General features: G+C 50.1%; 5 protein-coding genes across 5 annotated transcripts; 1 reads left to right on the top strand and 4 right to left on the bottom strand.

Moving 5' to 3' along the window:
* Positions 1–1,451: 1,451 nt before the first annotated feature.
* HER10_EVM0004915 (cofactor FMO1 FAD enzyme) lies at positions 1,452–3,272 on the bottom strand (the record flags this gene model as incomplete). The annotated part of the gene is made up of 2 exons (XM_035474543.1): positions 1,452–2,274; positions 2,338–3,272. 2 exons carry the CDS (start codon positions 3,270–3,272, stop codon positions 1,452–1,454), a joined length of 1,758 nt encoding a protein of 585 aa, XP_035326164.1.
* A 1,631-nt stretch (positions 3,273–4,903) lies between these two features.
* HER10_EVM0002324 (uncharacterized protein) lies at positions 4,904–6,417 on the bottom strand (the record flags this gene model as incomplete). Its single annotated transcript, XM_035472040.1, has 7 exons — positions 4,904–5,097; positions 5,182–5,272; positions 5,347–5,558; positions 5,624–5,674; positions 5,731–5,969; positions 6,037–6,050; positions 6,127–6,417. The coding sequence occupies 7 exons, from the start codon at positions 6,415–6,417 to the stop codon at positions 4,904–4,906; spliced, it is 1,092 nt and encodes a 363-aa protein (XP_035326087.1).
* A 2,104-nt stretch (positions 6,418–8,521) lies between these two features.
* Positions 8,522–10,125, top strand: HER10_EVM0000063 (uncharacterized protein; the record flags this gene model as incomplete). Its single annotated transcript, XM_035469858.1, has 7 exons — positions 8,522–8,710; positions 8,787–8,823; positions 8,875–8,942; positions 9,008–9,098; positions 9,157–9,253; positions 9,313–9,576; positions 9,642–10,125. 7 exons carry the CDS (start codon positions 8,522–8,524, stop codon positions 10,123–10,125), a joined length of 1,230 nt encoding a protein of 409 aa, XP_035326004.1.
* A 248-nt stretch (positions 10,126–10,373) lies between these two features.
* On the bottom strand, positions 10,374–11,505 carry HER10_EVM0007937 (uncharacterized protein; the record flags this gene model as incomplete). The annotated part of the gene is made up of 4 exons (XM_035477475.1): positions 10,374–10,556; positions 10,618–10,715; positions 10,767–11,196; positions 11,299–11,505. 4 exons carry the CDS (start codon positions 11,503–11,505, stop codon positions 10,374–10,376), a joined length of 918 nt encoding a protein of 305 aa, XP_035326249.1.
* A 2,094-nt stretch (positions 11,506–13,599) lies between these two features.
* Positions 13,600–14,953, bottom strand: HER10_EVM0008183 (uncharacterized protein; the record flags this gene model as incomplete). The annotated part of the gene is made up of 2 exons (XM_035477715.1): positions 13,600–14,319; positions 14,378–14,953. 2 exons carry the CDS (start codon positions 14,951–14,953, stop codon positions 13,600–13,602), a joined length of 1,296 nt encoding a protein of 431 aa, XP_035326256.1.
* Between the last annotated feature and the right edge of the window lie 8,372 nt (positions 14,954–23,325).

Genomic DNA, 23,325 nt, shown 5'->3' with positions numbered 1-23,325 from the left:
AGAGCCCGCACCATGAGTTCTCGTCGCTCCTTATGGGTATCTCTATCTCATCATACTTTGTCGGCTTGGTTTCGTCCTCTTCCTCGACTATGGGGAAGTCGACCAAACCCTTCGGGGGTATCTTTCGGACAAACGAATGTTCTGATGTGTCTACATTGGCAGTCTCTCTCAGATAATTCGGAACAAATTCAACTAGGGGATGCTGGCTGTGTCCCAAGCGTTCGCTCTAAAGGGCGGTGGATACGCTGGTGACGCTGTAGCTCTCCTGTGAACCGACCGAATTGCCGCTGAGTAGTCCTGGGGAGATTTCTTCGGCGAGCGGCGCATCAACGTTGAACTTCATGAGCTGAGCGGGCTCGGGGTGAATGCCAGGCATGTTCCCCTGCTTGACACCGTCGTCTTCGAGAAGGGAGGTGAACGACTCGAACTGCCGGACATCGTCGAGATCCGCCTCAACTAGTACCGGCGGTTGTTAATGTTTCTGGTAAATGAGGGCCGGAGCTTGCGGTGTCTTACCCTGATCTTTCTTGTCTTCAAAGTAATCCATATTCACACTATTTTCTCCAGTTAACTTCCACAACCTCAACTCCTTCCACCTTGTCACACGAACCGTGCTAGGTGACGTTTAGAACACCTGAGGTCTTCTTATACTTGATGTTAAAACCTGTGCTAGGGATTTGGAGTCGGATATCACATGCAGATGGTTGCCGATAGCCTTGAACCTTCTTTCTGGTAGTGAGGGGATAAAGTTGAACGATGGTTTGGCAACTAATCGCAAAACCTGCTATTGTAGGATTGTGCCAATCAGAGTCCCGGCATACCCCATACTTTCGAGACACATTGTGTTGATTGAATGCTCCCGGTAGGCTACTGACTTCCTGCTCCCATTGGCTGAACTCCCTTTCGGTACTTTGAAGTAGCAGAAGTCATGACGTTCGCCAGATTTCCATTTGCAACAGTAAGGTGTTTGGGTAAGCTGGGTTCAGCATGAGCGATTCTACATGTGAGAGAGATAAGGCAGGCCAAGGTTCATCACATGGTGAAAGTCTAATTGCTAGCGTATCGTTTCCCGGCAGTCCCGTAATGACTTTCAGAATCGAAGAATACCACCACCATCTGGGACAGGTCCCTGTCCTGGATCTTTGACACATGTTGCTGTAACAGAGCGCGGCTGAACCGAAAATGGCCTTTATGTTACTCCAGGGCCAGCTCGGGCGGCAGGAATCATTGTCATGTTTCCTCTTAGTAAGCATGTTGATGATCTATAGATTGAAGTTGGGCTTGGCTCATATCACAGCAAGCAAGCAAATTGACAGATGAAACCATAACGGATAACCCCAGCGGGCTTCGGGACACAAAGACTAAACCAACGTATCAAATCTCTTACTAATGCATGTTCATTGATCATTAGACCTGCGGGTATCATTGTCGTTGCAGGGTCTAGTAGACGTCTATCGGTTCTGGTCAATCCAATCCTGCACCATGCCCCGGTAATCCATCGGCGTGTAGCTTTCAAACAACTCGGCCCACATGCCGTCCTTCCGCGCCGTCTCCACCCCGACATCGCCGAGCAACATATCCCAATACGGCAACTGATCGAAGACCAGATCCGGATAACACCGACCGTGCCCGTACGGCGCCCGGTGCTGCGCCCACCGCTGGAACAACGCCGTCTCCTCAAAGACGCGGCCCGCGCGGCGGTCGACGTCAAAGTTGGGGATCCCGTTTTCGAAATACGCCAGCATCCAGAGGCACTGCACCTCGAGGCGCATGATGTTGGCGAGGTTGCTGAAGGCGCCGAGGAAGACGAGAGACCGGTCGTCGCGCGCGGCAAGGCCTGGAGGGGCGATGCCGCGGTAGAGGCGCCAGGGGGTGTAGGAGACCTCTGCTGACGCGCCGGGGTTGAAGGACTTTGTCTTTGAGGATGTGGGGCTTTGAAAGGGGCCGTCAAGGAGGCGTGGGAAGCGTGCGCCGATGGAGGCGTCTGCCTTTGCGTTTGCGTCGTTCCAGAATGCTTCTTGTTTAGGTCCTAGAGATGTGGAGGGGATGCCGAGATCGGAATGGAGAGATGCAGGTTCGAAGTTGATGGTTGGCTTTGCTGAGAAGCCGGTTGATGTGATCAAAAGGTCGGCGGAGATACTTGAGCCGTCGGTGAAGTGGATGTTTTGGTCGGATAGGTGGTCAATGTCTTCGCGGTAGATTTGGACTGTGCCGTTGCGCACATACTCGAAGAAATCGTCATCGAAGCTGAGGATACCAGAAGCAGTGCCGTACCTGTGGAAAGAATGGGGTTAGTTCCCAGGCTATGGACAACCATAGTGAAGAAACTGAGCTTACCAGAACATGTTCTGCTCCGGCTGCAGCACCTTCGTCTTCTCGTCCGTCTGGTAGCCGCAGTCATTGATCGTGTCGTGACGAATCAACTTCCAAAACGTCTTGCTAAGCACCCGACCGACAGCGCTCTCATGCAGGAACCGTCTCACCCATGCGAGACCCGAGAAATCAGGGAACACGCACGGCGACATGAACGCGCAGATTCTCCTAGTAACAAGCCGTTCGCGCCAGACCTTGAACGGCCCGAGCTGCGTGAACGCCGGTGCAACCCACACAGGTCCGCGGCCGGAACGTCGAATGAGCCAGCGGACCTTGTGGCCTGTCGATGCAGCCAGGTGGACGGCGTCGTAGGCAGACTTGCTTCCGCCCAAGACTGCGACGGTGGTGATGTCGGGAGAGGAGAAAAGGTTTGCTTTGGGGCCAAGATCGGAGGAGTGGATGATGGGGGCGTTGAAATCTTCGGAGCCGGTGATGTCGGGCATGTGTGGTACGGTGAGGACGCCTGTTGCAACGATGAGGCGTGTGCAAGTCACGGTCTTTGCTTCGCCGTTTTCCTCAACGTCGACATTCCATTGTCCTTCATCTTCTGGGCGAGTCACCCGTACGACCTTTGTGTTCAACTGGATCTTGTCCCAGACGCCAAAGTGCTTTGCGTATGCGACGAGGTACTCATGCATGACCTTTCCAGGAACATGCTCGCCGATTTTGACCCCGAAGCGCTCGGGGTCCATGGGAAAGTCTGAGAAGTCGATCGCCGAGACAAGGTTGTTCGTCTTCAGGTTTGGATAGATCTGTTCTTTCGACCAGACACCGCCGACCGAGGCGCGGCCGTCGAGGATGAGTATATCGGCGGCCGGGTCATGTTGAAGGAGTGTCTTTGCGGCGCAGAGTCCGCTGGGACCGGCGCCGATGATCAGGGTATCGATTGTGGGCGCCATGATATCTGGCGATGCGATCCACGACTTGGAAAAGATGAGAATTATCAAGATCGACAAAGGAACTGAGGGGAAGGGAGACGATTGCCATTTAAGTTACGAGCACTAGCGTGATAGCAGCGTGCCACGCGCCACCAGATAATCTCCAACGGGGAACACGGCGGGAGCGGCGTATCCCCCGACCAGCCGGGAGAGTTTGGGCATCGCTGATCTCCTGAACTCTACCATGGAGATTGTTTACCAGACAGGCCCAACTGAGTTTAGACAGTCAGCCCTGCCCGGCAAAAGTGAGGACTTGGGGTTTAGCGGCGCCAACGGCGCGATGAGGGCTGAAAGTGGCTGTCTGAAGCTAACATCACCATTGGGACAGGACTGTGGAACAAAGCTATAAGCTGACAAGCCTAATTCCAAGCGGTTGGTCGAATCCAGAGCAGTACCTATCTCGTAAGGATACGGAGAATCAAGCTTCCCTAATCTGCGCCATCTTCGGCACTAGAGCTGCCGCTGGGCTCCCGCACTAACTAAGCGAACCACCACGCTGGATCGCCACGCGACCCAGCAAGGGGAATGGGAGCACGACACTAACAGGCCAGAGCATTCTAGAGGTGAAGCGGCAGATGTTCCTGCGGCATGACAGTGCTCACACGCTGCGTTCCAGGCTCCAGGTAGTTGTCACGCTAGGTGAGGGTGCCGTGGGGCTGGGCCTCTGCGGCTGAGGTGAGACCATAGAAGAGGATATGAGCGTGGCGTTCCCAGCTTGGAGCTTGGGGCGCTTAGCGCACGCCTTCCTCGTCTACAAGGAAAAGCTTGGTGTGTTGTCTCAGTGTGGCGGATGGGATGAGGGGGTTCATGCACGTTGAGCTGAGGTGGTGGGACGGCATCTGTCCCCGGCCGGTGGAACTTACACGTTCCTCCTCATTTCATATGGCTGGAGCCGGTTGAATCGTGAACTTCAGCCTGTAGTATTTTGATCCTGGAAGCTACCGCAACTCTAAATGGCTGCCTCTGGGATCCTACGCGTAGCCGAGACGGAATCTAAGGTACGTGGCCGTTCATTCCTGGCTCTCCTCGAGCCGAAGTCGGGGCTGGACAAATGCAAGCTAGGGAGTTATGCCGTTTGCCGAACCTGGGATACAGAATCATCTTTTAGAAGAGCAGCAGGAAAGGAGGCTGATCACTTGCACGCGTCGTGTGGAGTGCCGACGTTAGTTTTCGGATATCCCGCCGCTGGTGGGGGCTTTTTAAGCCCCAGGAGCAAATCGCCAAGAGTTCTGGTGAGTTCACGCTGTTTAGCCTGGAAATCAAAAAGATCTAAATGAAGATTTCTTGGTCAGCCTAATGGATATGTGAACGAATCAACGAAGCACGCTACCAAGGCCAAAGCTATCTGTTGGTGGCAATGTTGCTCCATCGAGATGGGAAAACAGGTTCTCAGCGTGTCACTGAATCCCATCTAGCATTGTACAATAAGACAAAATGTTCCCACTTCTCCAAGATCGGTAGTCCAATGTCAAATGTTATATTATGTCATTGCTTCAAGTACTTTCAGTACCTTATCTTAGCGAGGCGTCTGAGTGATGTCGGTGCTATAACACTAGCATTTTCTGTCGTCTGCAGGCCACCCTTCGGCGCCTTCATTTGTACTCGTAGCAGAAAGGACCTCCGTGGATGTCCATCATATCTGCGACAATCATGTCCTTGCCGAAATTAGGGTAAGACAAGGAATACTGCAGAGTGATATTCTCGTAGGCGGGATTTGTGGTATAATTGAACGGATAGCCAAAAATCACATCCGGGCCGCCGATGTCCGTCTTGCGAGCAGGCCAGTCTATATTGTTAAAGGAGTTATTAGTACTTGCACTAGTCACAAACAGAAATGCGACTATCCAGTAAGACAAAAAAGGAAACTTACCTCTGCGCTGCCAGTCATTCCAAACCTTATCCAAAGCGCCATGGATGAAGTAGAAGACGGGATCTCCGGGAGAGGAGTACATGTCAGCACACTAACGGGTGATCACAGGTCAGCCAAGTTGTCAACAAGAAACCTTCAGTCTAGCAGTCAGTCACGAATGCTTACATCGCCAACTGCACCACCAATGCCAATGTGCAAGCCCGCATGCAAAGTCATGCCGCTGACCTGCATGCTATATCCCTGAATGGCCAGGTTGAATTCGGAAAATGTGGCCGCTGCGAGAGTCTTGTCGATGACCTCGTCACTAAGGGCACTCGTGATGATGGGTAGACTGAAATCGCGGCGCAGGCAGTGGGGTGTTGAGGTGACAGATAATCCTTAGCCCGTCAGCATGGCGAGTTTTACACTCAATCGTCGTATGAGGCTAGACAGCGCAACTTACCAAGGCCCATGGGGACGGTGTGGTTTGAAAATGGTCCTTCCACAATACAGCCTATCCACTCTGTTAGCCGGATGTCACTGTGCCAAACGCTGGAGTGAAGAACTTACCGCCGCCGCTTCTACCCGGGATCGTAATCGGCTTTTGAACCGGGAACTCATCTTTATCGCTCACGTCTTCGATGTATGGTCCGTTGCCTCCGACGCCGTAAATGTTGTCAAATACAGGAGAGTTGACGAAGGTTTCGGCGGTGTTGTCTAGGCTGACATCCCAGTACGGAAGCGCGCCATCGTATGAGCATTTGTTGCGAAGCTCGGACTCGTACAGGTAAAGCATCCAACGATGCCATCTGAATACGGTACGTGAATTAGGATCAACGGAAGACTCGATGCGAGCGCTACATGTATTCCACTCACGGGAGAAATGGGCCCTGTCGCGATCAACCGTTAGACTTTCCAATCCTGATATGGCTTCACTATGGCTAAAGCATTGAGGGTAGAACTTACATTGAAATGCACCTTCTGCGTCATGTAAATGTGCATACCCTGGAAATCATCGAATCGAGACTTTGCGCCAGGCCAAAGGTCGTTGCCTTCTGAAGGCAAGACCATAAGGCACTTGACAGATCGAATATAATCCAGTCGTTGGTCCAGAGACAACTGCCGCCACTCATGTCTGATGAGAGGGTTACGGCAACATCCTGAGTGTGTTCCATTAGTAGGAGCGGCAAGGACTCCGTGAAATTGTAGGCCTGCAAGAGACGCGGCGGCCAGGGCCAGTGACGGGAGAGACCACATGACGGAGACCCGAATTTAGGTGAGAGGCCGTTGTGAGAGACTTGTCGGATATGAGGCAATCTTCACGAGCGACCAATCCTAACACTCGTCCGATCAAGTGGAAAACGTGGAATAAGGTAGACCTCGAAGTGAGCGTCTGAGATGGATATGTGCTGTCTTTTGGTAGCAAAACCCTTGGTTGAAAACATCCGGATCTAAACTTTGACCCCGAAAGATGCCGGTCCTGTCTGGTCTGGCCATGTATCGCGACCCCGGCTGCAGGACACCGGGTTGTGGGATGTAACCTTGCCATCAACTAATTAGTGGATGTGGCAACGGGGCTTTCGGAAAGCGGTTGAGCTGCAACTTGCAAGTTGGTCGGCCCACCATCAATATCTATCACAAATACGACCCGCGAAGGATCGCTCGGGCTGTGCCGCAATCCACCCATAATGCTATGACCCTTCCTGTGTGCTAAGTCGCATACTTTACCCAGCTTCTCGTCACATGATTGTGGAGAAAGACTTTCAAGTCACAAATCTCCAACAGGGATGAGTCATGAATCGGTCATGCTCATGAGGCAAGAATGAATCACTGGGTTGCTGGCTTTCCTCGGGGAGAAAGACAACACAGAACGCTGGGAAAGACGAACATCCTTGCAATCTGCAGGCAAAGGAAAGGAACCTGCAGGATGCTTGCGTTAGTGTGCGGCGTCGAAAGAAGGTTGGTACACTATCCCTGCCAAGGTCTCCCGGAACGTTCGAAGCTGGTTCCTCATCCAATCGTGTGAGCCCCGGGTCGCGGAGCTCTCCCCAACCAACTGCGTGTTACTAATAGCTAGAAATCCCACTTTGACGGGGCTCTCGCGCCTGATCTTGAATAGACCCCAAAATCTCAATTACATAGCGACTTCCACAATGCAACAAAGCTTCTTAAGTGAAGTAGAGGGGCTTCGTGGCAGAATTCAGGTTTTCAGGCTACAAACTTGCAGCAGTCGTGGCGTCAAGTCTGGTGTAGCTGTGTTGGTTCGCTGTGTTGGTGGAGACATCTTGTAGGGGCAGTATAAGCGACCCTATCACAATCACAACATGTAGGTAATCGTAAGATGTACACCAAAAGAGCAAGAAAATGTCTGCCGTTTGTTGGTTGTTGACTGTTGGTTGTCGTTGGCAAGGGTTTCTAAATTGGCCTTCCAAGTTCGGTCATCATCTCCGCTCGTTTTCTTTGGAGCCGAACGTAAGGTGACCGGCTAAGCTGGCCGATTGGAATGATTTCTGACCATCACTTGGAGATACGCCTTAATGTTGGAACCAACTACGTTCTAGATGGCGGCTATCCGGAATGTGGGAGAAACAGGCACGCTCTGGGAAAATCCTCCCATGAATTGAGATCTTTTTGCCTATGTCTGTTGGTTCATGACCATGTTGTTATTGAATGGGTACCACCGACAATCAATCTTGGCTGATCCCACATACTCGGAATTAGTGCTTGTATTGATGAGCTGTTGGTTTTGATTGCGATCTCGATGGTGCTACTATTCAGGCCTGGGACGTTCTCACACATTGCTCTCGAAGCTCTGGTATAGGCAAGTAAAGTAGATGTGATTCCGAGAGGGTCTGCGGAGAAGATTGACAGAAGAACAAGAAAAGAGCCTCGTTCGCACCAGCTCAGGTCGTCATATATCACGCTACATGCAAAGGTGATTTCATATTCAGATATTTGCCAATAGTGATACAAAATGAATTTCATAATTCGCCGACGCAGGTACGGATACACCGGAAGCGTCGGGTACACAGAGATCCATGTATGAAGAGCATTCCTTGGTGCGTCCCATGGGAAACTCAATCAAGTCACATTTAGCGATGCATATATGCGGCACGGCGATGATAAAGAGACTTCTTGGCTTGGTACTTCTGCATGAGAGATATCCCGAACCCCTGGTACTCGGGCGGACTGCAGTCTACACGTCTACCCGGCTACAGATTCTTCCTTTGTTACTCCGGAGTCCAGACATGTTACTCACCGTTTGAATTCCATTCCTTCTTCTCTTCTGTCCCTTGGCTTTCCTCCTGGTGTTTCTCTTCTCTCGATTTTCGAGTTTCCCTGCAGCTGCAATATCCGCAAGATGGCAGCGACGGCAGCAACTCCACCACTTCACTTCACGGAATCTCCAGGATATGCTGGGCCCAAGATCTTGCAACTGAATGTTGCGCTCATAGTCTGCACTTCTATCATAGTGGGATTGAGACAATATGTCCGCGCCTTCATCGCGAAAGCCTTGGGTTTGGACGACGTCTTGGCATTCCTCGCATGGGTTAGTCGCCACCTCAGCGTTTGACTGGATGAAAATGAGTTACTTGGGTCTCTGACTGAAACTTGCACACATCTAGGCAGGACTGACTTTTGAGTCTGCTATGGATATCTGGCGTGAGTTGACGTAATATCAAAAAATACGATTCATAACTAATCCCATTTCAGTGGTGCAATATGGAAGTGGCGCGCATCTCAAGTATATCCCGAAGGCTGACTTTACAACATGGTTCGAGGTGAGTTTGAACTGAAAAACCTTCCTTCATCCCTCCAAAGATGCTCATAAATGTTTTGATTGTAGGGAATTGTCACGAATGGCCTGCTCTACCTCATCGGTACTGGCCTAATGAGACTCTCAATCGTTGCCTTCCTGCCACGCTTGAGCCAAGACAGCATGCTAGCCATAATATGCCACTACCAGTATCACTTAAGATCTAACATCATGCACAGGAACCTTCCTTATTCTGTCTTACACGACGGGATTCTTCGTCATAGCGCAGACACTGGGATGTGTCATCTACCGCTTGACCCAGTGCAGCCCTCTCTCGTACGTTTTTACTAAGTCACCTATCATAAGGTCACCAATCTCTGACAGTTCTTCGATAGGCATTTGTGGAAGCCACCCTTTTTTCCTGGGAAGAACTGTGTCCCGTCCGAATATCAAAACACCATGATGGTTGTGCACCAGGTCGTCGGCTTGGTCCTGGACTTCTGCCTCATGGGCTTACCTATATGGGTGATCTACACCAAGATGCTCTGGTCGAAGAGGGCGTTCCAGGTGATATGTGTCTTCAGTGTCGGCATCTTTGTCGTGGCTACCGGCTGTGTTCGTCTGACAATGATGAAGAAGAGCCAATTTCTCTCTGACCCGTAAGTTTGACCATCCAGGCATTATGCTAGGAACACCAAGTTGCACAGCTGACAAAAGTCTCTAGGACATTCAACATGTCAACAATTGGCATCTGGACCAACCTCGAGGGACACGTCGGCCTCTGGGTCGCATCCTTCCCTGCACTTCAGCCGCTCATCCGGATCGTATCATTCAAGCTCGGCTTCCGTAGCAAGCTACAGAGTTACGGAGGTGAGGGGCCATCTGGGACGGGTGGTGGTGGTGGTGGTGGTGGTATGCGTTCCAAAACAGGGCCGTGGCTGAGCGTGCCCAGGAGCAAGGCCGGTTATATTCGCAATGGGAGTGGTTCCGACGCCGCTGATAATCACAGCGAACGTGGTCTTGTACCACATTACAAGGGGGACGACGGTACAGAGATGGACACCATACAGGTCACAGATGGCAAGGTATCCAGAATTCAGAAACAGGTTGAAGTCGAAGTCAAGGTGGACAAGGCGCCGGCTCGGTGCGAACGACCGACTTACACGTCTGGACAGGGTTCCAAGAGCTGGGTTTCAACGACGTCGTGAGAGAGCTACATCAGTACTTTATTCAGTAGAACCTGTTCTGGTAGTACCAATAAAATTGACCATTCGTATAAACATTATTGCATTCAAATGGGTATATCTAATTGACAGGCTTTTTTCATCGGATAAAATCTTGAGATGACCCGGAGCCATCGCTTGGTACATGTACAGCTCTCAAGGCTAGCCATTCGTGCGCACCTTCTGACTTCCGAATTTTCTTAGATGGACTCAATCCAGAAACAGCCACACTCTCACATGGATGAATAGGTGTAGCACAGAGGACCGCTCAGGGTGTCCATGTAGTCCTTGACGACGGGCTCGACGTCGACGAGTTCCAAGACAGGCATGGTATCTGTGATGGAGGCGGAGATGGTCTTGTCGGGGTTGTTGAAGCCTGCGTAATCGGTGAGGCGGGTAGCGTTACGCCCTTGCCACTGCGAAGAAAATTAGATAATGCATCTTGCGCAATTCCGCTCAGCTGTGTGCAAGACTTACCTTGGCCCAGGCACGGTCAACATTGCCGTGGTGGAGGAAAAAGAGAGGCTCGTTGGGCGAGGTGGCGGGACCCATGTCACCAAAGATGATGCTGTGAACTGCCAGTCTGTCAGCATGACCGAAGTTAAGTGAGAAAAGATATGACATACTCTGCGCATGCGGCAGTCCCTCGAGCATGGAGACCATATCGGGGAACCTGTCGAAACCGTAGATGGTGTTCATGGTCCTCGAGTTGTATGCTCCCGCCTGCATATCACCAATAATAGGATCGCCATTCGCGTCGTTACCCTCGCCGCCGTTGAACTCGCGCGTGAAGCAGTGCAGCCTGTTTCCGGGCGTGTTCATATCAGGCCACCCCATAGCCAACGTCAAGTTCGTGTTGGCAAACGGACCGTCGACCACGCATCGCTGGAAGCCCGGCACGTCGCTACCCGTGCGCTTGCCATCCCCACCAAAGCCAGTGACCGGGTCAAAGACGGGGGAGTGCTGCGTATCGAGGGCGTCGGCGTCGATGCTCCAGTCCCAGTATGGCTGCGTTCCCTTGAAGCCGCACTCGGACCGGAGGAGGTCCTCGTGGAGCTTGACGTACCAGCGGTGCCAGGGGAGGAAGTTTGCGACAAAGTGGATGTCGGTGTTGAGGGCGAAGTGGGTGTAGACGAGGTCGTCCATGCGCGTTGTGACGGCGTCGATGGCGGCGTATTTTGCTTTGGGGAGGTTGCGGAGGCAGACGGCGGCGCGGATGTACTCTGCTTTCTCGGTTGTGGTGAGTTCACGCCATTCTTTGCGGACCTCTGGATTTGTGCAGGTCGTGTCGGCGCGAGGGATTGCGGTTGCGGCGGCCGTTGCTGCCAGGGAGAAGAGAGTGAGGAGCGAGCGGGACAGCATCATGGAGTGGAGCGGTTGTTGAACGAGTGAGGGATGGGTTGGTCTGTAACGAAGGACGACTCAAGCCACGAGCTTATCGGAAGTGCGAGGATGACGATGAAGCGAGTTTGTTTGATGACTGGTTGGGAGGTGGAGGGAAAGCCGCCATCGTGGCCATGGCCCACCTCTTATGTCTACCCTCCTGCGAGGTGCCATGCTTCAAGATGGGTCCCTCGGCCAAGTCTTGGTTCCTCCGTAGTGGATGATATGGAGGCCGTTGATCTAACTTGCCCTGTTGACCCATGCGGTCCGGCTCTGATGTCACATGGCGGCCCGTTCTACACTCTTGGCATGTTCGTGTTCAAGATGCGGCTCGTCAACCCAAGTAGATGCCCGGGATGCCCCTCTAATCCCCCGCGCTAGAATCAGTCGGCCCCTTTTTGACGCCTTGGCACGTTCGTGTTCGCCTATGAGAAGACTAACCGATGGCACCGGCTTCGGTTTCTTGATCCGAAAACTTGGTCAATTCGTGTTCTGCCGTTCTTCTCCCTCTTGGGAACCCACTAGGGCGCGGAAGCATAAACGGTTTAAGATTGTGACTAGGATGAAGTGGATGGAGCTACTCCATACTAAAGTCGTATTAATAGCGTATGGGGCCCCACGTTAAATCTCTGTCCTGGATAGCCGACGACAATGCTAGGAATTAATCGCGTTTAAAAGGGCACATGAAAGGGACACGGGGCAAGACTTGTGTATGGAGTCGTGCGGTGCCAGTTCTTGCGACGGCCTGAAGACATTTGAGATGTTGGTTACAACTGCTTTGCAAAGATTCGTGAGGGCGTGGTGCAAATTGGCTGGGATCCGTACAAGTTGCTTCTCAAGGGGGAGCAACACAATCGGCTTCAAAATTACCCAGCGAGACATCCTGCTTAGCCAAAAGCTACTGAGTTCTTAGCCAAAGTTAACCATAAGGCCGGCCATGCCGTGGTAGATGCCTGGTCATGAGACTCGGGAAGCCTTCCTCGACGTCCCCGGCCAAGCCGAGATTTGATGTATGGCGGAGGGCTTTTCTTGCTGATGAGGCGGTGCTGTCCGTGCACGCTCGCCAAGAGCTAGATTGCATTAGTCAGAAGTTAGTAAATTAGCAAGCTTATTAACCTCGTCTAAGCCAGCAGTTTTCGCCTGCTCGTCCACATCGTGAAAAGTCGGTGAAAACTTCTCAAAAATTGAAGATGATAATAAAAACATACAACACCAGGTATTCGCTGGTCGTCACCGACCCAACTACTAATCCGGCCCTCATTGGCTTATCTATGGGAGAGCGGACGGGATCCCGAGTTTTCCAATGGGTATGGTCGTATGTGGTAGAAAGACAACTGTCAGAGGCTTAAGATGATACGGCAATGGCTTCAGTCGCGAATTACCCCTTTGATCGATACGCCATCATCTGCTGCCTGTTCGGAAGTCATTATATGTAAACTGTCAATTTGAGAAGGTTGTTCTTAGTCTGTTTAAGGTAGGCGGCACACATTGACGATGGCGGGTAAAAAAGAAAGGATGAAAGCAACGTAATAGGAAAAGGTTGAAGAGATATCGGTATTAATGGCTACATACTAGCCTTTGTATAGAAGTTTTATCGAGCGCTGTTAAGCGTTCTGGTATAAAATTCTCAAGATTCTCCGTGGCCAGACCATGAGTGCCATGACAACTTTTGAGCCATTTCTCAGCTCAATGGTCCGCAATCTCGCTCTTGTGGATTCTCTGTCATCATCAATCCAAGCACAAAGTTTGGACAAGCGTTTTTATAATCTTAGTATTTGTGGCTTTTGAGCATGTCATATAGTATCTCATCTAACCAATGATAGATATCTCTATGGAACAGGCCCTCATCGTTGACTGACTGTAACGAAATGTATGATTTAATCTTAGTTAGTGGTGAAGCCAAAACATGACCAGTGGCTCTTTCCGTGGTCTACATGTATGTACATCTGGGCTTTGGTGTTAGATTAACTGGGAAGTCTTCTATGACTGATGGTATCCTTCGTAGGGCGAGCGTTTCAGCTATGATTCGCGAGGAAGGTAGGAAACTTTAAAGCCTATCACTTAGCCTATCTCCTCTTAATCATCTACGATCTCACTCCTAGATGATGATGAGCCGGTGGTTACAGAGTGGCTGACTCTCCTACGGTTGCCGAAACTCCATCTCGGCCACCATCTCTTTCCTCCCGACCGTACACTAGCGTAACCCTCGGAGCCTATATCATCTTCCTCAGGGACGCGCTGTGCCGGCCGAGACAGCAGCCTTCCGACGGTTCCTCTCCCGGCAATTAAGAAACAGAACGCCGCAACGGCTACTGTCAAAGGCCCTGCGACCATCCAGAAACGGGCCTGCACGTCGCCCCACTCCATCCCAAGGCCGTCCGTCCCGCCGCTCATACTTAGGTACGATGCCACAAAACTGAGAGGCAGAAAGGTGACGGTCACGACGGTGAAGACGAATACTGCTCGGCCCTGATCATCCGCCATGATCTCGGTCAGCTCACTTACGAGTCCCTTCATATCGACACAGAGCTCTAGTATCCCGTCAAGATTTTGGTCCTCTCGGTTTACGGCGCGCCTAAGCTCTTTTATGAGCTGACTTTCGATTCCAAAGAGGATGATTCTAGCCGTGTCTTTGGGCAGTGGCGGATGAAGTGTTTCCGGAAGAATCAATGCAATGAAGCTCTGAACGTATTCCTGCTGTAGTTCGACGATGTCTTTGAGAAGGTTCAATTCGCTACTCAGAGCGCCGATTTGAGGAATCTGCCTCTTGGTAGGCTTGCGTTGAATTTCGGACCCCTGCATACCGAATGATGTTAGTCTTATCCAAGCCCCGATACTGCAACTCCTCACTCACGAGCTTTTTTGCATATGCTGTGAAGAGATCAGAGACCTTCTTCCTGTTGTGAACCGGGTGTTGAAATAGATTAAACATGATCTGAAGCGACAAGTAATTGAGACCAACGGACGTCATGAAGTGTTCCGCGTTGTTCTCCTTGGCCAGACCTGTCGGTGATACGAGCGTCCGTTCCGCCTTCCGGATTAGGTCCCCCATCACCTCTCCGAGTCTGTCTAATACTGTCCTTTGCGACTGAAATTTCAGCGATGTCAGATCTTGCGTATTGTGATTAAAGTCATTGTAGAACCACCGTAGCTCATGAAGCGCCTCCGGGAGTGCACACACGAAGATGACGATCAGCTTGAAAGCGTCAACAAGATAGTACGGGATGCCCCGGTCCGACCCTCGGAATTTGTCATCGTCCATTACTCCGCTTTGTATTGCCACAAGTTTCCGCAGCGTGGATGCCAGAATGTTGCGACTGGTGACGAGAAGCTCGCAAAGCTCCTCGTTGAGTCGCTCAGAAAGCGCAGCCGGCAGAGGAATGAGGTAGTCACGTAGCACTCTGTCGGTCTTTGATCTTATCAGGTGCATTTTGCGCAGATGCTCGACGCCCTTCTCTGGAGTGGAATAGATCATGCCTCTCTCACAATCGGGGCATTTTGCCTCATCAGTGCCGTGACTCAGGACGAATCGCAGGTCTGCTTGCTTAATCAGGTCTCTAGAGACGACCAATTTCCGTGTTGACTCATCGTCTGCGGGGGTAGATTCATGCGGCTCAATATCATCATCAGCCTTGTGAAGCAGCTGACTTGACGTTGGATCCTATACCAACTTTAGTCGACAATGATTCTACCTTTTTGCATGCGAAGGTTACCTGTAACTCACCGTCATGACTTTTGAAAGCGCACCAAAGTATTTCGTCATAAGGGACGAGTTGAATTCGGACACGACGAAGACTTCAAGCGCTGGCACAGAGACACTGAAAAAGCCTTCGGCAAGCGCACTTAGTTTTGCTCGTGAAGTCCGGGGACTGCTGGGAAGTCCCAGGTCATTCACCTGTGATCGCCGCCTGTGACTGAAGTCTCCGAAGGTTCCGTTTGGGGCCCCTTCGTAAATGTTGCTTCCAAAAGCATGATAGACCTGCTCAATAAGGAGGTTGGTTTTTGAATGATGGAATTTGTAAAGTTGAAGTAGATCTCCTTCGACTTCATCTAGTCGTTCTCTGAATCTGGCTGCGGGTGTTGATGCATTCACTCCTCTAGCCTTTGGCTTCCAGTCAAAAAATGGAGGAACTCTGCTGTTCAGTTTCGGAGTGTCGTCCGACAAACCTGCAAAACTTAGTTCACTGTGTCCGCTTCAGTGATCAATTGCCAAACCTACTGGGTACGACATCTTCAACTATGGTAAATTCCACGAACTTTTGCCTGGAATGACTCCAGCTAGGTCCGTATTTCTTGTTTTCCTTCGATGCAGAAATATCCGCGCTGTGTTGTGGCCCTTTGGTGCTGTCATCAAGGTCCAATGAGGGGATATCAGATTTGGCCGAGCCTCCTCTTGTACTGGAGGACTTGTACAATTTACTGCTATTGGCGCTCATTATAGTTTCTGCGTCCGAGTCCTCGCCGGAGTAAAAGTTGAGTGCCAACTTGAGAACTGGGACATCCTCGAGCTTCAACAAACTAGACCATCTTGAAGCGTTTAGCGCTTCGCCGTTTGGCAAAGAGAAGCTTAGGTCGCAATTATCCAGGCTCGTGTTGGACTCTAGCTGAATTAATTTATCTCTGGCGGAGGTTTCCAGCTCCTATCCGAGGAGAGTTAACAGTCAGGATCCAGAACGTGTGCACTAGGCGGCATGGAGATAGCCAAACCCACATAGAAACTTCTGCATTTATCTGCTGGTAGATAAAATAGCCTTCGTTCCTCGTCCACGATTTGAATGACACTATCTTCCCTCGCGTCATTCGGTCGTTGCTCTCTTATGGCGATGCTGTCTCCCTGAAGTACTTCCCGAGGGACGACGCCGTAAGTCAGAAGGCCTGAATTCTGTTTTAGCTGCCTCATTCCAGAGACGTTTTGCGGGCTTACTTCTTGGAGAGACTTACTGGAATCGCTCACGAGGATCCAAATCTGGCCTACCCAAAGAACCTGGCCTTGATTTCTGCCTTCGTTTTGGTAAAAGTGTTGCTTCTTGTCCTGTTCGACCGAGCCGAGCAGGCTAAATGCCTCATGTAGCCGGCGAGGTAAGCAAATTCCGTCACCCTGGTATTTTTTACGATTGCTCTTGAAAGAGTCCGCGTACAGATAGGGAACGGATATGAATGTGACTGACGCGGAAACTTTCTCACCTGGCCTCGTGTCGCATCTCAACACCGTTCCAGGTTTGATGTACCATTCGTCGTCCACCTTCTTCTTGCTGATTGATACGAAAAGCTGTTCCACCGAACTTCTGGTTGCCTCATCGGCTCTAAAATGGTGTGTCGACATTCGCTGGGTCGATTAGGCTGCGACGAAACAAAGGTTTAATCCAGGACCTACTTTGAATTCTTGGAGATTCATGACGGGCCTAGTGATATGCCTGAATCGCAGTTTGGTCAGGCTGGCCAATATCTTAGAGAACAGTGATCACACACCTCCACGTCATCGTGCTGGCCCCTGTTGGGTATTTCTCTTGACTCGGGGGCCCGTGTACAGGTCGCTGCTTCACAAGCTCCAGCGTGGTGAGCGTCGTCTTCTCAAAGCCGTCTCTGTAGATTCGAGCCGCACTCAGCTCCAGCACGTCTGAAGGAGCATTCACCGTCTTGATTGCATTGATAATTGTTGTAGGCCGCGGCAACGGCTTACTGGAAACGGCGCACGTAACAAGCAAGCCCCTCTGTAATATCAACTCGCGGGCCGCTTCAACCGTAATCGATCCGGTGCTGGAGTGAGTTCCATCTGAAATAACTGTGGATACATGCGAGTCGGACGAGGAGGTCGAAGAAGATGAAGATGAAGAAGACAGAGAGCCGGAGCGCTTCAGTTTAGCGTGCTTCTTCTTGGGACGCAAATTGAGAGAACGATCAGCAAAGCTCCGCGGCAAGGATTGGTCGATTATCATCTCATTCGCGAGCGTAGATCGGCGAGGCCTCTCCTGTGGTATGATAGCCAGATTGGGTTCGTAGGCCGAAGGGGGCGAGCTGACTGGCGGCGAGTGTGGTTCAGCAACTTTGTATTGCTTGGATGTAGGCGCCTTTGTTGGCTTTCCCGACATCCATGAAAGCATAGATCCGCGCGGCTTGGTCTTTCTTTTCGGGGGAGATGCCACATTGATACTTTCCCAATTAGATTCGGGCGGGAACCAGCCAGGCGGCGGAGGCGGAGGCGGAGGTCGCTCTGATTGACTTTGGAGTATTCGCGTCGGGCCAGAAAACGCACTCGGCGGTAAAGAGCCTCCCATTGGACCTGGACCTGGATGTATGCGGGGACGGCGGTATGGAATCCCAGCCGGCGGCATACGAAGAGGCGCCTTGTCCATCGGCCACATCCTCATTTCTATTACCCAGTCTGGTTGAACCAAACGGCTCCACAGTTGAGGTAGTATAATCATGCCCTCTGGGTCAATGAGGTCGTAATGGCCCTCCGCAACGTGCGGCCCGATAACATCGACGTGAAGAAACGCTTGCTTGATCAAATCCGCCATGTCCTGGTAAAAGTTAGCTTCGCCAACGCAATGCCATTTCTCAGAGCCAACTTACTCTCCACTTTCGAACCATGTCGAAGGGAAACCTGAACTTCCTCCCGACGGCGTCTTTAAACAGGATCATATCCATTCCCACTGTGCCACCGTCTTCATCGTGTGGGTTACTCGATGGTTTCTTGGGGCGTTTATTTGCGGTTGAGGGTCCGTTCTTCTCTTTTTCCATCGCGGGATCACCAACCGTGGCCCAGTCCCATGCTGTGCTTGCCTCGGCATCACCCTCAAGCGGGCCTTTGCCTTTCAGTTCAGACGTGTCTTCACGAGGGTCTTCTTCGACCGTGGGTGGTACATAGATGGTCGCCATCTCGTGGAGACTATATCGGCTGTATATAGCTACGAGAGAAGAGAGAAAGGGCACAGCGGCGCATCAGGTATTTAATTCCTCAGGAGTTTCGCAGCCTGATCGTGGATAGCCTTAGAAAAGCAATGGCTGGGTAGAGAGGCATTCCAACTGAGCTAAGCGCTGACAGCTGCATGCGGGGGCCTGTCTAATACATGGTAATCTAACGAGTGTGTCCATTTTGATGCAGCTGAATGAACAACTAGTGCTTATATCCTGCGAGAGTGTCGAGATTCTAGGGCTAAAACCGGCTGGCCGCATGCATGCACCCACGTGTCCTGGCACACAGCATCTACACGGCCAGACAACATAATTAGATGTATGGCGGATATGGAGTGATCAGGCTGGCCAGAAAGCGTCAATCCTTTCACACCGAGATGCCGCTGTAGGCGATTGCACCCAGTCAACCATTTCGCGCGATAAGCAAGTCGAAGGCGAGACTAGAGGTCGACGTATAGTTACTAGCGGTCAGGTACGAAATGTTAGCGACGGCGGCATTCCACCGTATGGGAACAATAATTCGCTCGATCCCGCGGATTAGAGGCCATGGACGACGCATGACTTGCTTATCCGGCCAATTAGGGCAGCTAGATGCGAGCCACAGGCTCTTGGTCAATCGCGCCCATAGCCGCCTCATTAGACCTTGGAGAAGAAGGACGACAGCGTTACGGCCACAATAGCATTTTGATCTCCAAAAGAGATCCCGGTGTCAAGGTCGTTGTTCCCCGTATGTACGTGTGCCCGTGATACTGACACTGATCAGAGGTCAACTTCACTGTTGTACAGGCGGGGTAAGGCAGCTGGGGGCTCTTTCCTTGCATGGAAAGAATTCAATAGGAGGCTAACGATATGGCGCGTCATACTAGCAGTAAGATACTGCACGTAATAGTGTTCCCACCGACAGATACCAAATTGATACTATTTACCGTCTACCGTAATGGATCTTGAGCTTTGAATAAAATGATACACAATGAGAATCAAGCTTAACGTGTTTAGAATGAGATGAAACAAAATTAGAGGCGAATTCAAGTCACATTCTGATGAGAAATAGATGAGCCCAGGTCTCAATTGAAGAATTATATCCGGTGCTGTTTGGTGGAGAGGCTGGATGTTGGTATAACCATAGTCCTTTATCATCCGGCCAAGCGAAAGCATTGATGCAACGATGCCTTTGTCATGAGAAAGTAGATAGATAGGACTGGGAGAGTAGCCGCTGGTGAGAACCATATCATACAGCCAAAGTGTCTTAAGTCTACCAATTCATCTTACTCTAGGTAGGCGATTAGTGTTGTTCAACTTAGAAGCCTTCTTACTTAAAGACCTTGACTTACGCGTTTCGATGCTGAGCTTTTCCCAAGAATGCTATCCTCTTTCTAGTAGTCGATATTTCTATAAATCTTATAAGCTGTTAAAGAGCTCATGTGATAGTACCGAGCTGTGCCTACAGGCTAATAAAAGCTTAAGTAATAAGGCTCGACTAATAGTCGTCTTTAAAAAAATAGTCCCTCGCCTCTTTTTATTTATTAATAATTTATTACCTCTAATAGCCCTAATAATCCTTTAAATAACTAACCCTATTTTTTTATAAACCCTTTTAATATCTCTTATCTTACAATATTTTAAATTAATAATTATATAATAATATTATATTATTTTATTTTATTATTAAAAAAGCCCTTATATAATTCTTTAATATAATTTGTTTATAAATTATTCTTATTAAAAATATTGATAATTGAAATTAAATTATTTTATATTTAGGAATAAGGAAATATATTAATTCAGTTATTATAAAATACTATTTATTAAATAATAATAAATAAAAATATTTAAAAAAAGTCTAAGGTTATTAAAATAAAAAACAATATAGATTTTTTTTTACGTAATTTAAGAATATAATAAGGATATTTAAAATTGAAATATAATTAATAATTATATGTTACGGCCAGCTAGTCGTAGTGAGTATGTTAGCAGAAGTTGAGGCTGCGATAACTAAGTAAACAGTGTCGTAGTCGTGGATAGCTTCCCTGAAGCTATGTCTGTAAATCGTAAGGTGGGTAAGGCTTCGGTGATCAATCGTAGTCTTGTCAGAAGGGGTTCTCAGTGAAGATAGCTGAAAGCGATCGTAAGATCTGATACTAAGTTGATTGCTGAAGAAGCTATGGAAGTCTGTCCTTGTGCCCGGCTCAAGTCCACACTATATACAAGTCTCGTTCCTGAACATATTCTTTGTCCGTATGTTTACCCAACGGTTCCCGTGTTCTGAACATACGGGTTCCGTATCGTGAAAGGACGGACCCCGTATCTCGAACGTACGGAGTTCCTTATCTCTTATCGTCACGTGACTTGTCCCATAGTTCTTCCGTCCCGAGAGGAGTCGCCCTGAGTTCGTGTTCCCATATATGGTGTGGTAGCCGCCGTAGGTCCTGTGGGGCAGGCCCTGGCCTTGTCATGCGTGTTGGGTCGTAACATCAGCTCCTCCTCTCAAAGGTCTAGTCCTCTAGGCCTATAAGTAGGTCCCTTGTTCCCAGGTTGGGGAATCATCAAGCTTGCCTTTCTAGCGCAATGTGCTGACACGATGTCAGGTCGTGTTGAAAAACGTTCTTTGAAAAACACTATCTCGAAACTTCGGTCGGCTTGTGACGACGTGTTTGATCGTTTTGGTTCTAGCGACGTTATGCCCTGCACTCGGTGTTTTCGCGCCAAACGTCCATGTCGGATGGCTGATGGCGCCAAAACGTGCCAAGGCTGCAAAAACCTGAAGCGTTCTTGCGATGGTCTCGTTGTGGCATCGAGTCGTTCGTGCTTCCGCCGTTGTTCCGGTTTCTTAGGCTGACTATTTCGTAGTGCAACGGCTGAGTGACCAGCGTCAAGAATGGGAAGAAGGAGGAGCAGGCTAGCGACGCCTTGCTCGATCTTCATGAAAAACTGGCTCGGATACAGTCAGAGGTTGCTGAGGCAGCGGGCGTCTTGCTCGTATCCGGGCGATCCGAAAGTGAAGGAGAGGCATGGAAACTTTTGCTCGTGGTATGCAGGAGTTGGAAGAAGAGGATGGTGTTCTTCCTGCGCTGGATGCTCACGAGCGGTGGGTCGTGAGCGATCTCCAGGCTGCTGGCGTTTCTAATGATGCCGACTGGCCTTCTTTCGGGATTGGCGACGAGTTCGCGTCCCTGGGGCCGTTGGTGTCGTCTTCTGGTAATCCTCGAGAAGCTGTCGAGAGTTCTGGAGGTTCGTGACGGGTTCCCATGTGTTTTCCTCGTGTCCGTAGTTTTCCATTTGATTAAGAATTCTTTTGTTTCGTTCCTGACTCTATGGTCGATGATTTTTTCGACTTCGTATTCTGGTTCATTGGGTTCCACGATGATGCAATCTTCTGTGTGTGAGCCCTTAGGTGCTGGTTCGAGAAGTGAAATGTGAAAGACTGGATGACACTTCATCGTGTCTGGTAGTCTCAACTTGTAGTTGACGTTTGAGACTTTCTGAATGATTTCGAAAGGTCCGAGCTTTTTGTAGTCCAGTTTGTCGCTTGGTCGTTTTGTTTTGATGTTGCGGCGAAGGAGGTAGGCGCTATCTCCCTCTTCCAAGGTTGGTCCTCCAATCCTTGATCTATTCGCGTTTTTCTTCATGCGTTGACGTACAAGCTCGAGATCCAAAGATGCTTTCTTCTGGATTTCTTTGAGTTTTGCCACGCTGGCCACTGCTTTAACAGCTTGTGGTCCTTGTCGTGCTTCTCCGTACACTGTTGGCTGATATCCGTAGTTCAAGTAGAACGGGATTCTCTTGTGCTTTCGCCAACTGCACTGTTGTATGCGAATTGGGCCATTGGTAACAATGTTACCCAGTTGTTCTGATCGTAGTTCACATAACAACGGAGGTATGTCTCGAGAATCTGGTTGATTCTTTCTGTCTGTCCATCGGTCTGCGGGTGGAAAGAGGTTGACAGTTTGTGATCTGTACCAAGTTGCGAGATCAGGGATCTCCAAAACTTTGAAGTAAACAGAGCCTCTGTCAGAGATAATTTCCTTCGGCGTACCGTGGTTGGCAACAACGATTTTGAGGAACGTGTACGCTAACTCCTCTGCGCTGCTGGCCTCTTTGTAAGGTATAAAGTGGGCGAACTTGGTGAGTCGATCGACTATAACCAAGATGCTGTCGTACCATACGTTCGTGAGTGGTTCTTTGGACTTTGGTAGTTTGACGATAAAGTCCCATGAGATTGATTGCCATGCTTCCGTTGGTGGTTGCAATGGTTGCAGCTCGCCATAGGGCTTGTGCGGGCTGTTCTTGCTTTTCTTGCAGGTCGCACAGTCCTTAATTGCTTCCGCAATTTCTGCGCGTGTGGCGGATTTGTCGTAGTGCTGGCGAATCCGTTTCCACGTTTTGTAACTCCTTGACCGTGTGCAGGTGCACTGTGAATTTCCATGATGAGCTCAGGGGTCATCCTTCCAGTCGGGCTGGTACTGATCCTTCTGGCTATCATAAGAAGCTTCGTAGTTGGTACAAGGCTACCGTCTTCTTCTTGTTTGAGGATAACCTGTGTCTCCTCGGGGACCGTGACTTCGTGGTCGGGTCTTCTGCTGAGAGCGTCTGCTCTGCTGTTTTCTGAACCTTTCCGATAAATGATTCGGAAGTTGTATTCAGATAGGAACTCGCTCCATCTGACTTGTCGTTTGTTCAGGTTCTTGTTTGTCGTGAAGTTCGCGAGATTCTTGTGGTCTGTGTAGACTGTGACTTCATGCTTGGTTCCGGATAACTGTGGTCTCCATTCTCGAAATGCTTCGATGATGGCCATCAGTTCTTTGTCGTGGATTTGCCAATTCAATTCTGCTCCGTGAAATGCTTTGGAGTAGAAACAACATGGGTGAAGCTTTCCTTGTTCGTCTCGTT

The sequence above is a fragment of the Colletotrichum scovillei genome (assembly GCF_011075155.1).
Source record: "Colletotrichum scovillei strain TJNH1 chromosome Unknown Contig00012, whole genome shotgun sequence".
Lineage (NCBI taxonomy): Eukaryota > Fungi > Ascomycota > Sordariomycetes > Glomerellales > Glomerellaceae > Colletotrichum > Colletotrichum scovillei.
The sequence above is the reverse complement of the archived record's forward strand: the minus strand, read 5'-3'. Positions and strand labels throughout refer to the sequence as shown.